Source organism: Bactrocera neohumeralis, chromosome 6 (assembly GCF_024586455.1).
Source record: "Bactrocera neohumeralis isolate Rockhampton chromosome 6, APGP_CSIRO_Bneo_wtdbg2-racon-allhic-juicebox.fasta_v2, whole genome shotgun sequence".
Lineage (NCBI taxonomy): Eukaryota > Metazoa > Arthropoda > Insecta > Diptera > Tephritidae > Bactrocera > Bactrocera neohumeralis.
In genome coordinates, this window is record NC_065923.1 from 6,912,105 (window position 1) to 6,928,215 (window position 16,111).

General features: G+C 35.7%; 1 protein-coding gene across 15 annotated transcripts in view; it reads left to right on the plus strand.

Annotated features, from left to right (window-relative positions):
- Positions 1-15,483, plus strand: part of LOC126763750 (band 7 protein AGAP004871) — a 122,168-nt gene extending 106,685 nt beyond the window's left edge. For all 15 annotated transcript variants that reach the window (XM_050481518.1, XM_050481515.1, XM_050481512.1 and 12 more), the window contains 3 exons: positions 5,866-5,921; positions 9,646-9,826; positions 9,914-15,483. In XM_050481518.1, the coding sequence (XP_050337475.1) occupies positions 5,866-5,921; positions 9,646-9,826; positions 9,914-10,117 (441 nt within the window). In that variant the 3' untranslated portion in view covers positions 10,118-15,483. The remainder of the gene's footprint in view (positions 1-5,865; positions 5,922-9,645; positions 9,827-9,913) is intronic.
- The last annotated feature ends 628 nt before the right edge of the window (positions 15,484-16,111 follow it).

Genomic DNA, 16,111 nt, shown 5'->3' on the forward strand with positions numbered 1-16,111 from the left:
TTGTTTGTTTTCAAATTGTAACGATTTTTTTCTATCGCTACCCCACCTCGTATGCGGAGGGTTAAGTGTTTTTAATCTCTTGGAAAAAAATTGCATTGGCCGGTGTATAAAAAATCCGTTGACATTGTAGCAAGATTGGGTTAAGTTAAGATCGGTGTTTAGTCCTTCATAAGGGCGTACACATACGATTTTTGGAAGTACTGGTAATAAAAACTTATAAGGGCCAAATATTGGGTTACCACTAGTGAACCCACATCCGCTCTGCAAAATACAGTCATGCACTGAGAAAATCTCTCCACCTTTTGAAAACTAACTCCCTTGCAAATGTCAGAAACATGTCGACAAAAGTTCAGCATTTGACATTTAATTTAACTTCCATCACATGGAAAGACGCCCGAACTAACGGCATTGACAGCCGATGACTGTTGTCACCTGTCAACGCTGCCAGCGCAAGTGATGCAAGTAACCAACACATCCAAGTTGATTTGACACACACAATCACAGCAACAAGAAAATCACGAAGAATAAGAATTTAAGCAGTGTTGCATTCGCACAACGAAGCACATGCGTGTGTGTGTTGGTGCAGCATTTTTTCCTCAGGTCGTTATCGTTGTTTATATTTACTTGATGCGCTCATGCAAATAAACAGAGATGACATCTCACTTGCCATTGATGAGTGCGCATAAACAAGCGCCACCTCCCCGCATCCACTACACACTTACACTCACACGTACACATGCCTGCGGATGTAAGCAAATCCGTCCACCGGGTCAGCTATCGACACGCCCTTCAGTGCTCAATCGTCAAGCCATTTGAAGCAATGAAGCGTGCACAAGCAATGCATGCAAATAGATCAGCACACACACACACACACACGTGCTGGTGAAGAGATATTGCTATTTTTATGCACGACCAAAATCACGGATGCCGAGTTCAGTGCTTTGCATGCGAGGGCAGCAAGAAAGTCGCAATCGCAAACGCAAATCACTTTAACATTAACAAATGCTGGCAAACAGAGAGCAGAGCAAACTGTGCAAACGACGCACACAAATCGAAAAGTTTGCAAAATATTGCAAAGCACAACACACACACACACACTCATACACATGCTAGCATTCATCGATGCTTGCGCTTTTGCAAGGGCAATATATTTACAGAATGGACGAGAGTGAACATAAAATAAATAAACACTTTGTTACGGACGACATTTGCATTTGCAATGCGAGACCTTTCCATGGGAATACTGTTACAGTTAGTTTAAATATTATATAAATAAATGCACGCGCTTGCTTGCTGGCTGCAGAAAAACTCGAGGTGCGTGAGTTTGTTTCGAACTGATCTATTTTGGTGTACTACCAGTCAGTGGATGAGTTTGGCGGCAATGAGTGACTTTGCGAACAATAATAGGACTTAGTGCGGAGCCATAACCTGAAGCCCTCCATCGGTGAGGTGAGATAGTTTTCGAATGCAGCCAATATACAAAATGCTGTTAAAGCGCGGAAAATCGGTATATTAAAGCACGTAACGAGCACGGATCGTGGTAATGTTCGTCACGAAATTAGATCACACTTTTAATGAAAAATTTATCGGAGCGTTGAATGATACGGGAACTCACACCGAAGACCTTTTCTAAACTCATGTATGCAGTTTAACGTCGATGTTTTGTCTAGCGCTTAATCCATTCTATAAATATGTACATATGTACATAGAAACAGCATCAACAATTACAAACCATTCCTAATTTTTAATAATTTTCTAATGGTAAGTAATATCGAAATTTCCTTTTTGCAAATATAAATTTGCCCAATATTAAAAAAGCTGAGAATTCGAGTAATTCTTTTCAATAAAAAAAGTGTTTTAAAATTTTATTTGAAATACGGAACAGTTTCCTTGTGTCTATTTCAAGGGGCGTACCTAGTGTGCCAGCCTACAAATACGTCGCTTAAAAAAAGCTGTTAAGCTATACCGATTATTTTGAAAATTTATCCGTTCTTCGAGAATACACGGAGAAATCAAAAAACAATTTAAATATTTTTTGAGTTATACGAGATCTCTGGCGGTCAATACTGCTACTGATTCCGGCCATCCCCGTGGGTAAAACTTAAAAAATTATAAAAAAATCAAAAATTGACAAAATGGTCGTTTTTGGCCTGCCGAAATTCGATTTTTAATCAGATCCAAAAACAGATAGGTCATTGTATGTAGAACTACATACAGAACATGCAAAATTTCATGATGATCCGAACATTTGTCTTCGGTATATCATTTCAGCAACTTTGAAAAATGTTCTTTCGAGAAAAACGCGTTTAAAAAACGGCTGATTGAGCGGTGGGTTTACGGTTTAAATGGCTTAACTCTAAAACTATTTGAGACATCGATTCGAAATTTTAAAATGTTTTTTATAAGTGTGAACTAACGAAATATGAAAAAAATCATTTCTTGAAAAATTTACAACCATCACAACTACCAACAACAAAGTTGAATGTCTGCATTTTTTTACTAGCGGGTATTTGTCTGAACCCAAGGGGTTTCTATGACATATGAGCATACGAATGCATACGCATATATGTACATATATATGTATGTACCAAACATGTGATATACATATTTAAAGCTTTAAAAATGCATTGAGGTCATTTGGTTAAATCAATTCTTAAATGTCGTACAAAAGGATAAAGCATTGATTTGAATAACGGAATCGAATTTGATAAAAAATAAAAAAGTTAATTTAAATGGAAATTCGAAATTTTCTTTTTGTATGTAAATGTTTTTCTCTCCATTTCAGCAGGCAGGAAAAAATTTAAACAAAGAGCCTTTTAACGAAAATTTTGACAATTTAATGCCAAATCCTTAAAGGAAAACAATGGGATTGTTTGCTAACTTTTAATGAAAGGAGAAATGCATTATTATACACACAGGTATATTTACCGGATTTTCCAATAAGGAGAATATAATTTCTAAGTGTCGTTTCGGCCATTTTTAATTTGTCATGATTTCTAATTTTTTTTCACTGTATTCAGTAATGTTTACAATTTCATCATAGAAAGATATATGCAAGAACAACATTAACAAATTTTTCATTTTTATTATCAAAATAATCGTTTTCTAATTGCAACTCTTCGTGCGCCTTTGCCATTTTATGGTCGTAATCATAGTCCACCTGTGCTCGCTGTTCGTCGAATTGTTGAATAAATTTTCTTTACTTAACGTTCAAGTGCCAATAAGACAAATAACCGCTCGAAGTAACGGCAAAATTGCTGTCGTTCAAGCTAGTGTTGCTGAAGACCGCAATTTGTTGATTTCAAGACATTCTCATGAATTGGGACTGTACCAAAGCACAACATGGCGGATTTTGAGAAAGGATTTGGGGTTGACTTCGAATAAAATTGTTCACACTCAAAAACGGAAGCCATTGAACCACTGTTAACGTCGTGAATTTGTTGATTTTGCCTTGGAAAAAATTTAAATTTTTTAAGAAAATCATCTTCCCCAACGAGGCTCACTGTCATTTGAGGGATGCTGTAAATAAACAAAGCTCTCGATTCTGATGTGAAAAAAATCAACAAATTATTCATGAACAACCATTACGTTCACCTAAATTGACAGTTTGGTGTGATTGTTGGTCTGGTGGAATCATCGACCGATAATAATCCACTTTTTATAAGTCCAGTCATTATAGTAAGTTCACCTCGGAATTCGATATACCCATTTATATGTCTGTAAATACTTGTATATTGACACCCTAAAGTGTTCTCAAAACCTACATATGGTGGGGTAAAACTTTAGGGTGTCAATATTTAAGTATTTACAGACATATCAATGGGTATATCGAATTCCGAGATTCTTACCTAATTTAAGCTTAAATGACTGGGCTATATGGCCGAAATTGAAAGAAGTTGATCTTGACAACGCAGAACGATAACAACAAGAAGGAGCTACGTGCCACAAAGCGCGAGCACCAACCCAATTATTGCGAGAAAAGTTTTTATATTCAATTATTTCATGAAATTGTGACATTGAATGTCCAAGAAGTTGTGATTTAACACCATTATACTACTGGTTATTTGAAGTCATTGGTCTTTAGCAATAACTCAGACTGTCCAGAAGCCTTAGAAGTCAATATTGAAAGTTTTTTCATGACTTACGACTTTATCGAGTGGAAAAAGTATTCAGAAATTAGGTTCATCGAACTCTCCTCTGTTTAGTGATCATTAATCAATTTATATATCATATACAAGTTCCGTCGCAAAAGAAACAGAACTTTTTAAATATAACTGTTTCTGGTGGCGCCACCTATTGGTGGGTATATGAAATAAAAAGTTTGATTTCTTGTTGACATTTCGTAAAAATTTTAAGACAATTGGATAACTACAATCGATGTTTTGGATCAAAAAGTGACAGCAGCTTTTGGTCATCGGTCGTAAAATGCAAAGAGCAAATATTAAGTTTTGTTTTAAACTTGGGAAAACGTTTACTAAAACATTCCAAATGATGAAAAAGGTTTATCGTGATCAGTGCTTATCCCGTAGTAATGTGCATGAGTGGTTTAAGTGATAGCAAGATGGTCGTGAGGACCTCTGTGACTATCAGAAGTCGGTCGTCTTCAGAAGTCAAAAATAAAGGCAATGCTGACGACACTGGTTTCAGCACATTTCAGCTATCCAAAAGGCGACGACGGATATTCTCAAGAGCATTCCGAAAAATTACCTTAAACACTCATTTGAAATGCTAATTTACCGGGCTAAACGCTGTATCGCAGCACAAGGAAACTACTTTGAATAAAAAAATTTACCTTTGGAAAAATATTAATTTTTTGTTGTTTTTTTTAACAGTTCTGTTTCTTTTGCGACAGACCTTGCATTTTGCTCTGCTACTTCAACAAGAGCCTACTGCAATAATTTATGTAAAAACAACAACTTCAGTGAAGGTTTCTTTTGACATTATATTACTTAAAATTCTGTGATCTATATGATGCCTTCATATTCGAATACCCGAGAATTTTTCAAGGAATTTTTACCAAAATCGAGACTTTTTTATTTTATTTCTTTGAAGAACCTACTATAACTGGTTGCTTAACTGAAATGTCCGAAATTTCCGTTTTCAATGCATTGGATTACAGTTACTCGAATACTGGAGAATTTTTGAGAGAATTTTCTCAAAACCCGATACTTTTTTAAGTATTTAAAAAAAAATTGTTAAAATTAAAAATAAATATGAGATAGCATGCCACTGTTGCTACAAACCATGGCAACAAATGGCTAGTATCTTTATTTTCGTAACATGTTTTGGCCATAAAAATGGCAAAAGTAAACTGGGCATAACAATCGAGTCTAGTGTTGTGAAAAAAGAAACAACGAAAACAACAATAATACAACCGCAATAAAAAATACCCAAACCAGCGCACAACCCAAAACCAGCTGCCTTGCTCTCTGCCACAACAATAAAGAAAATCTAAACCAAATGTTATCCTTGAAAATGGCATCTGCGGCATACACACGCGCAACAACAACAGCCTTTCTATTGGATTTTATTTGGTAAGCTAGTGTTGAATGTGGGTAGCAATGTAAAGTCGGCGCTCATCTTTCAGGCTCATAAAAAAGTTGAATTTGTACAGTTTTATGACTATATCTGAGCAAAGGAGTTGTCAAAAGGAAATCTGAAACTAATATTGTGCCATTTCTATTTGTATTTGTCTCGTTTGCATGTCGATGGCCTAACGATGCTCTGGGGATATCATCAATCCGCTCAATAACAACCAACAATGGCGCTGGCAAATAAACAAATAATCGCTTTGTTATCAAACACTTTCGCCCGACTGCCGATTTGCCGCGCAATTATGGACGAAACTTCTGCTTGGCGTTGCAGGTCCAACTAGACGAAGCCACCGATGCTTGGGGCATTAAAGTCGAGCGTGTTGAAATGTAAGTAACTGTGCATTATTGGATTATAAGTTCATGTTTGTGGTTAGGAGATTGTGCGTGAAAGTTACAGTGAAAAGAGAGTTAAAATAAAAAAATTAACAGCTGCGGGGAAGAACTAAAACAAAATCGAGAAAACTCGCAATTTTGCTAAGAAAGTGAATTATTACTAAAGCTGAAGCCTGTATTTTTAGTTCAAGTTTATGGTGGCCTTTGAGCTGCCGAACTTTTCGCCAGTACCACCACTTGTATTCAATAACTAAAGCTTAGACCATAATCTTTGCCATAACACCGTCACGTGCCACTTCCGCGTACTATAATTTTAATTAATAATTTGATGTACATTTTTCGATTTCTTTATTCGTAAATAAACAAAACCCCGACTCCATGATTAAATACACAATAATTATCAACTATGTATGTTTGTTATTGTTTGTGTATACGGTATGTAAATGGTTCCATTTTTGGCTGGATCAACAGTTATTAAAACTCTTAAGCTACATAATGGCTGCGGCATAATAAATAGAGGGTGCATTGCTCGCTTAATGAACTGCCAGCTTTAAGCCGATTTGGCTGCAACAAAGCGCTTACATAATTAACAACAACAATGTGTGCCATTATGCCAGAATTTCATAAGCTTCTCAGGCGCTCTATATGTATGTGTGCAAGTATGTAAGCGCAGGGTTTTACTTGTTATACCTTTGTTTGCCAACAAGCACGTATGCTTGGATATTCAAGAACACGCACACACATTTGCACATATGTGCGACAATATGCACGTGTATGTATGTGGGACGTAATTTGAGTGCCACCAAGTCAAAGGTTAACCAGCACTTAACTGCTTACACATGTGTAGATATGTGCTGCCTTATGTGAATAATTCAATTTCATCACAAACACGTACACACACGCACACAACGCAACGCTTACATACAATATCTATGGAGCTAGGCCAAGTGGGGTTATGCGCTGCTGTTTCATTCGTTGCATGCGTTTTAATTATTGCTATTAATTTACTTAAATCAAGCGTAGCAGCCAAAGAATATGAGAATATTCAACTCTTCTGGATATCTCTTTCAACTTTAACCCATCAAGAGAGTTTCCAACGTAAGCCTTACGTCGTTTCTATAAATCATAATTCAATACTGCTCTCTACCCAAAATGAAAGTTCTGCCTTACTAAACACTAAAGTGAAGCAGAAAATTCTATCATTCCTCTTTATTGACGCAGATATCGGTAACGGCCCGAGAGATTTCTCATCTGAGACTGTTTTCTTCTTTTCATTGGCGATGTTTTTTACGTGGCGGGTCTCAAACCCAGCGCACAACCCTGAAAAAAGGGATTTTTCGCCTCCTTTCTTTAGCTCGTCTTCAAACGGCTGTTTTTTGGCTAACCAGAGAACACTTGGTCGAGACCGGAAGTCGTCAGTTGCTTGAACCATATGTAAAATACTCGTTTCTGGTGAATGGCGCACTGAGAGCTTTCCTCACTTGCGTGAACTTCTGCACATGACACCATTCTCCTATTCTCTCTTTAAGGGGGTACTCTCATGTAAACGCATTCATTTTACCACTTTTTAGGAAAAAAATTTTTATGCGACAACAAAATTCAATCATTTTAATTTTTTGAAATGCACAAAAAAAAAATTATTTTTCGTTTTTTACGTTTTAAATATAAATTTTTTTTACATCAAAGTAGTCCCCAACAAAAAAAGTAGTTCACTGGTCATTAGGGTGTCCATTATTTACCAAATTGATTATTTTTGACGAGACGCCCCCTAAACTTTTAGTTTTCCATCTAAAAAAAAATATCAGACCATAAAAAGCCTTTAATTTTCATAATAAACCTTGAACCAAACACGATACATTTCCCATTTAAATAGCATGGGATTTTGCCACTTTTTACGAATATTTTTTTTCTTTGGAACTTTTTCGTTTGTAGGAATAAAAAAGTCATATTCTTGTACAGAATTGAATGCTCTACAAAAAAAGTCTTCACAATTTTTCGATATACTCACTCCTTTAAAAGTTATTTAAGGTTAAAGTTAACTTCTGGGTAATATTCAAATGTAACTAAGGAATGTTTAATAAAGGAAATCTGATGTACTCAAATGGTTTAAATTTGATTTGATTTGCAAATTTTACTTATTTTTTATCTTAAAACTATAGGCAATGATATATTTTTTAGAATAAACAATTGAATTTTACAAAAACGGCTGTTCATGTTGTCTGAAATAAAAAATCGAATGGATTATTATTCAGTAGTTCTGCGGCTATCATCCCTACCAAATATATAATCAATTTCATAAAAAAAAATGTCGAACTTCAAAAAAAGTCACGAAAATCTTGTTTTTTTCGTTAAAAATTGTTAAAAAAATATGAAAATATTTTCGAAAGTAAACAATTCTGGTAGGGACGATAACTATAAATGAGTAGAAGAACATATGTATGTAAAATTCGGCAATCGGTTGAATACTTTTTTTTTAGGACCATGACGGTTTCAGAAAATGATGATTCGATAAAAATGCGTTTAGAAAAGTAGCAGCTGCAGACTTGTCATGGCGCCTGGTAGACAGTCGCTAACTTATCAAATACTATGAATTTCGGTCTAAATTTTTCACAGCATGTTTTCAATAGGTTTTACTGTCAAAATATAAAAAAAAAATGATTTTTCGAAGTGATTACATGAGAATACCCCTTTAAACATTATAAATAAACCTTATAAAATAAGTTTAAACGCCAATTCAACTATAATACTTTCATAAAAGCCAATATAAAAACCAAAATTGTCAAAACCGTTAGCTAAATATGCAATTTGAATAAATACGAAGTTGCAGGGAAATGTTGAATTCCACCCAATAAATAATGTTACGTATACGCCATGTAGCTACCAAACGACTTGCAACACTAAACATGTAAAATAATTGTTTTTGCAAAGCCATTTAGCTGTTCAAAGCCCTAGAGACATTGACTATTGAATTCTTAGCTAACAAAATGTGCGAAATCCATGCACGATACGATAGAATACACACACACACACAAATATACTTATATATTTTATATAAGAAGAGTTACTTACATACATATTTTGTTATGCCAAGCAGCGAGAGCAAATAAAAAGCGATCAATGACAGCATTGAGTATATATATTTATATATATATGCATTGTTTACCTACACATACAAACATATACACTTACATATGTGCATATACAGCTGTGGTACATTGTAGCCCAGGCTGGCGTATCTTCTGTCACGTATTTGTTTTCAATCACGTAATTGCGTATAATGACGTATTGATTTGCTTTACTGCGCGCATTTGAAAGGCATTTGTTGTAAATTTATGCTGGGATAAACGACAAGCGGGTATTCTTAAGCATTTATGTAAGCGCTTTTGCATTTTTATTTTAACATATGTACATAATTATTTTTTCCGCATTACTTCCTTAGCACATGGAGACAACTTAATATTGAGGGATTAGTACTATATCCAGATTTAAAAAATGAATTCGCAAAAAAAGCATTTTTTTACCTTGAAACCCTAACCCTCCCTTAAAGAGAAAAGCATTTTAAAGCTACAAATGATATTTCACATGGCTTGAGTAGTTTTTATGCCGAATTAGCTTAACTACTGATCTTTGAGGCCACTCACAAAAGAGTTCCAGCGCTAAAATTAAAATAATTATTCAACGTTTAATATGATTTCTCACAACATTTTCCCCACCACAGCAAGGACGTACGCTTGCCCGTACAGCTACAACGTGCCATGGCCGCCGAGGCTGAGGCCGCACGTGAGGCACGCGCCAAAGTTATCGCCGCCGAAGGAGAACAGAAGGCCTCCAAGGCATTGCGCGAGGCATCCGAGGTGATCGGCGGCTCGCCGGCAGCGCTCCAACTGCGTTACTTACAGGTAAGCGATAATTACATCAAATTAATGTTGAGCAAGAAAATGCCACACAAAATTAACCATAATTTTGCAATTATCACCTCACCACAGACACTCAACACAATATCAGCGGAAAAGAACTCCACAATTGTTTTCCCATTACCCATCGATTTGATAACTTACTTCCTGAAGACTACCGAGGCGACGGCGCAGCAAAATGCCGTTGTACCGGCGGCGGCGGCAACGACCAGCAGCGAGCACTCACCGCAGGCGTCGACATCGCCGCAGGCGGGCATACAGACGGCAGCTATGTAAAAACAAACACAACAATAAAAACGACAACAAAAATTGTACACATAACAGCATGCAAAATACACATACATGTGAGTGTGTGTGTGTGATTTGCAAACGCTTTTTGTTCGAAGCCCGAGCGTGCAGGAATTTTGGGTGTGGGGCCGAGTGATTGTTCAAGTTGACTCGGAAATATGCCTGCATCGAGAAATGTGAATGTTTGTGTGAAATATTAGGAACGCAATTGAAGAAATAACACAGTGTGCGCGAAAAGTATGCGTTCTCATAGCTGAATTCCGGTAAAATGTGTGATCAATGCCGCAGAAAGATTATTTCTTGGCAAATTAGACTCTCAAATGCTTTCTAGTACTTTGAGATCAGACCATCGAACTACGAGAAAAATCGTGGGTTGCTGAAAGAACGCATACTCTTTGCGCACACTTTAGCCATGCGAATAAGTGAATAACTAGGCGTAGTTTTAAGTAGTATTAGGACAGTTGATAAAATGTTGCTGAAAATGGCGTTAAGTTTGAACGATTAGCCAAAAATCATAAAGTTCGCAAAATTTTCTAAATATTAATTACATTAAATATTATTACTACACTTCTTAGCTGAATTGAATCACACGGTTGCAAGTAAGGCGATGCGAAACGAAAGTTAAATATAATAGATTTACTAAAACAATTACTCAATTATTTTCCCAACTCACACGCACGCCGTTTAATTCATCGAAATATATTAAATACAAAAACACATTTTCATGTGCGAGTTTCAAGTTTAGTAATTACGTACACATTCTTACACATATATATATAGTTGAATGAATAAAAATTGAGAAAGCAGTTTAGTAAGCGCTCATACTTAGCATGTAAATATAAGTCTCGATCTCATTTTTGAATGCGTACAAGTGCTTTGATAAATAGCTTAAATACACAATTAATGTGACAAGTCACACACACATGCAGAGAATTGTAAATATACTTGCATTTACTTATATTTAGGCACCTCTCTCATTTGCGATTAGGGCACCCGAACGAACTAATAAATTGAATGACTAATTTACTGGCAAATAGAACAGAGTCATTGGTAATAGTTTTCTAAGATAAGTCCTATTCAAGTTAATAAGAAAACAATTGAAAAAGCAATAAGGCTAATAATATTCTTCAGAATTCGAGAACATGATGAAAGCAAAAGCAGAAATTTGCGAGTTACCTGTTTTTTTTCTGTCAAAGCGTAATTGTTTCAATAATTATTTTTAAAACAGTCATCTTGTAGACTTTGTAAGCTAATCAGAACAGAATAAAAACACTGTGCAAGAGCATAAGTAATATGCTTGTCTCTCCTCTCGTGACAAGTAGAAACAAACTGATTGCTCAAAATTCATTACATTAATTTTTCCCTGCACATACATTTTGTAGCATTAAAAATATAAGAATCGTCAATTTTTTTATAAACTGTGTTGAAGCAGCACAGTTATAGAGTTCTAGGTATGAACAAACTGTTAGGCCTTAAATTAATTTCCAATGCCATTCGATAGAACATTCTTTGGCATTTATTTTTTGAGTATTATCTCTTTCAAATGTTAACTGCGGTCACGTCTCTGATGGTCTATCCGTTGTGTCGAATTTTCGATCTGAATCGAAGCGGGAATGTCCGCATAGACTTTAGACTTTCCATATGCCCACAGCAAAAAGTCTAACGGTGTAATATCACACGATCTTGCAGGCGCAAAATATGAAATTATCTGCTCTCCGAAGTGTTCTCTCAATAAATCCATTGATTGATGCGTTGTATGGGAAGTGGCGCCTTCTTGTTGAAACCAAATCTCGATTCAATTTCAAGCATCAAATAGTCGGCTACAATGGCGCGCTAACTGTTGCCATTGACGATTACGTTTTTAACGACATCATTTTGAAAGAAATGTGAACCGATGATCCCACAGGACCACAAAACACACCAAACCGTCGTTTTTTCTTCAATCCCTTCGTCTCAAATGCGGCAACTTTGCTTGTTTACATAACTATTGAGCCAGAAATGGGCCTCATCGCTGAACAAATTTTGGCCTGATTTTCTTGGAACTTTTCAAGAGCTTATAGAGCGCAGCGATGTCACTTAGGAAGTTTGAGCGATCCCAGTTCTTGCACCAGCTGTATTTTGTACATTTTCAAATTAAGATCTCGACATAAAATGAGCCAAGTCGTTCCATACGACAGTCCGAATTTCTACGAACGACTCTCCACTGTCTTCGTGTTCACTCTAAGTTACGGCTGTTATATTTTTTCACAGCGTGCTGGACGTAATATATTCGATCGAATATTATCCAATAATGAATACTGGGTCTCAAGATAGATGATGATGATGCTGCGAAGGGTACGCTCAGTAGGCCGACTATGTTGACCATAACTTTATATTTTTATTTTTTAACTAAAAAATATGAATTTCATTATTTTTAACATTACATTATTACTTATTATTAATGACCAAAATCTATAAAATTCATAAAAGCATTAAGCGCCACATCGAATCAATAAAATTGCTATTTTTCGCTACAAAATAGACGAATTGTTATGCATATGTATATAGCAGATTATATAATATATTGAAAACAAAATTATTGCCAGCACGAAATCTCACTTTTGCTTCGCACTAAAATATCTAAAATAAGAGTAAATACGCCACAAAACACTTTAATAGGTTGCTAAGCTTGAATTAGAAACGTCGAGAGCATGTTTAAAACAATAAAATAAAATAAACAATAAAACTTAGATAACATTGTTCTAAGCGATCATAAGTGATTCTCTTATGTAAAGTTGATTATGTCACAGTACGTCATCGGCTGTGCTGGCGGAAGCTCTTAAGGATGATCACATAAAGGAACAAAGTCTTATAACAATTGTACTTAAGGTACCAAAAGCAGAATTGAAGATTCACAAACACTTTATAGACAAATAATCGGTCCAGAAAACAGCAAACATCTGCTGAGAATCCAGTTTCAGTTGACAATAAATATTTGCTGACATTTGTTTGCGCTAAAGAGCGATGAAAGGAAATGAACTAGCATGACAGGGTAAATAAGAAGGAGTGTGCTGCCTTATGGGTTCCATTTGAAGCTTTTACTATAAAATATTAAGCTTTTAAAAGCTTTCAAGCAAGGAGCTTTCGGAAAAGCACACAAAAGCGTACAAGCTAACTAAGCGTAATGCAAACCGGTTTAAGTTTGAACCTGATAAAGCTGCTCGCTGCCTAAACAGTTCTGTTTGAATGAGAAAGTATTCAACAAAGAGCATTGTATGATAGGAATTTTAAAAACATGAAAGTTGTCAGCAAAATATCAGCTTCAGCATTACAAAAAAAAAAACGATTACACTTTGGATGGATAGGCGGAGTCAAATACAAATACAAAAGCTCGGGAGGCCGTGCAGTCTGGACATGATTTTAAGTTAACCCTTAAACGCCTGGCGGTTCCCCCAGGAACTACTACTTTTTCGTAAAATTTTCATTCCGTTACGTTTTATCTCAGTCGCCACTTGTGTGTGAGCTTTGCAGTCCCTTACGTTTTGACTTGAGTAAGAGTGCATCGAAAAAATAATTTCGAGGAAAATTTTGTATTTTCAACTGACATTTGTGAAAGTAATAATATTTAATTAATGCTGACAATTTGGAATCATCATCGCTAATGCAATTTAATTTGATGTAAGTGTTGATAAAAAGTTTGTGAAATAAAACTCAAATGGTCCCTTGAGCAATCATCCGGTGCCTAGAGGAACCGCCAGGTGTGTAAGCTTAAAGTCCTTCATGATTGATTCTCATGACGTCTACACAGCTTATTTCATTGTGGAAGCAACTGCGCGCATGCAGTTCTGTAAATACAAAATATGTATATCTTATGGCTAAAAAAAAATATTTAAGTAATTTATAAACGCAAATCGGAAAAAATAGTTTTTCGTCATACTTAAAGTCCCACACGAAGTCATTAATTATAGTGAGCGGGAGATCTTGACAATTCGATAATAAAAGTTTCATTCAATGCTCAGCTAATTCAATATACACTATGTAGCAAAAATATACGTATCAATACATTTTTTTATTCAAATAAAAACTTATTAAGAGTAATAGTTAACTAAGAAATGTAAAAAGTGAAATATTTTCGACTTTCAATAATGAAATACAGGTTTAAAGTACTCGAATACTTACATACATAAGTACATACACAAGTGACAAATAGAATGGACACACAATTTGTGGCGCCAAATAATGAAACCGCATGCAATAACTAAACACAAATTTAAATAATCGAAAATATAATCGAATGTAATTGAATACTTGTAATCAAAGCCAGGGAGCAGCAAGATGTATGTAGCTGAAAAAATTTGACAAATAAGCAGCTTTTAAGGCGCTGGCGAATGGCGAATGGGTGCGTGTGTGTGTGAGGCGCGGAGAGCAGTGTACATTTAGCGGGATTTGTGGTGCAATAACAAAAGTCGGACGGTAAGGGCAGTAAGAGCAAGAGAATGGCAAGAGAAATGGACAGTGACCGCACTCCGGCTTTTGTTGTGGCAATACAAAAACAACACTATAGAAAAATGTATTTGAAAATATAAGCAAAAAAGTATTGAAAATAATGTAGCATAGCAATAAATATGTAAAATTAACAATGACATACATATTTACATACACCACACATTAATTTCAACTACGAATTTACATAACTTTGTACTTGCATACATACTTACATAATACTTATATATACATACATACATACATATGTATTCATTATGTAGTCTCGGCAGCAGCAAATCAATTTTCGAATAATAAACTCAATTAACTAGTATCCATATATTTATAGAGCAAGCATTCAAAGCGAGAGAGTTGTCTACTTACACTCACACATACATACATACATATGTACTTTAAATGGTCGCGGATTTATTACTTCACTATGGCCGTGCAACTCTGTCTCTGTGTAAACTAAAGTCTGTAGAAATCAAATTTTTAAAAATACACAATTTCAAAAATAAGCTAAGTAACTGTACTTTATAAACAAAAACAACAAAACAAAAACCTTTAAACCTTCACACAACCGCCATTTTTGGCATGATAATAATTACTGTACGCACACACACACATACACAAATAGCATCAAACTGTGCTGCGGAAGCAAAAAATAAAATTGCTCGATGAGTTCGACGAATTGCGTCAAGAGTGAGCGCATTGTTCATTGCATATGGTAATATCAACCGATTACAAAATACGATTCAATACTTTTACTTACCCAAATTATAATAATTACAACAAAGACAAAATGTAGAATACTGCAAATGAGAGACCGTTTTCGAAGTTTTTAAATAAATCAATGTTTTTATCGGTGTCCAAAAACAAAAGACCAAAAAGGCAACGCATTTTATTTTGTCTGAGGATTTTCGGGTGAGTATGCGGCCATTTTGGCTTACCAGCGGTCCGATTTGGTTTCACAGCAAGCGGTTAGTATGTGTTATGCCTCTATGATTTTGTGAGCCTCACGATTTTGGAGAACGTATGATTTAGTGCACGAAGCGAAACCTTGAGATATACATATATGAAGAGGGTTGACCTAAAACTGTAAGTTGTAATTGTGCTCTTATTGTTATTACAGTTGTTGTAACAGCAAAAAAACTTTCCCCTATGACCCTCCCAGCTTAGCCGCTGTCTCTTAATTCGCTGAACTATGTCAATGTCGTCTTATAACTCATACATCTCATCGTTCTACCGACTGTGATATTCGCCGTTGCCAATGCGCAAAGACCATAAATTTTCCGCAAAACCTTTTCCTCGAAAACTCACCATATCACCATATAGCAGGACGGCGATTATGAGTGACTTGGAGAATTTTTAAAATAGCACGATAGGTAGTCGCCTTGTCTAAAACTCCGTTTGGTACCGAACGGCTCGGAGGATGGAGCCATGTGTAAAAGTTCACGCAAGTGAGGAAATCTCTCCGATCGCCATGCGCTTGGGAGTGGCCAGAAACGATTATTTTAT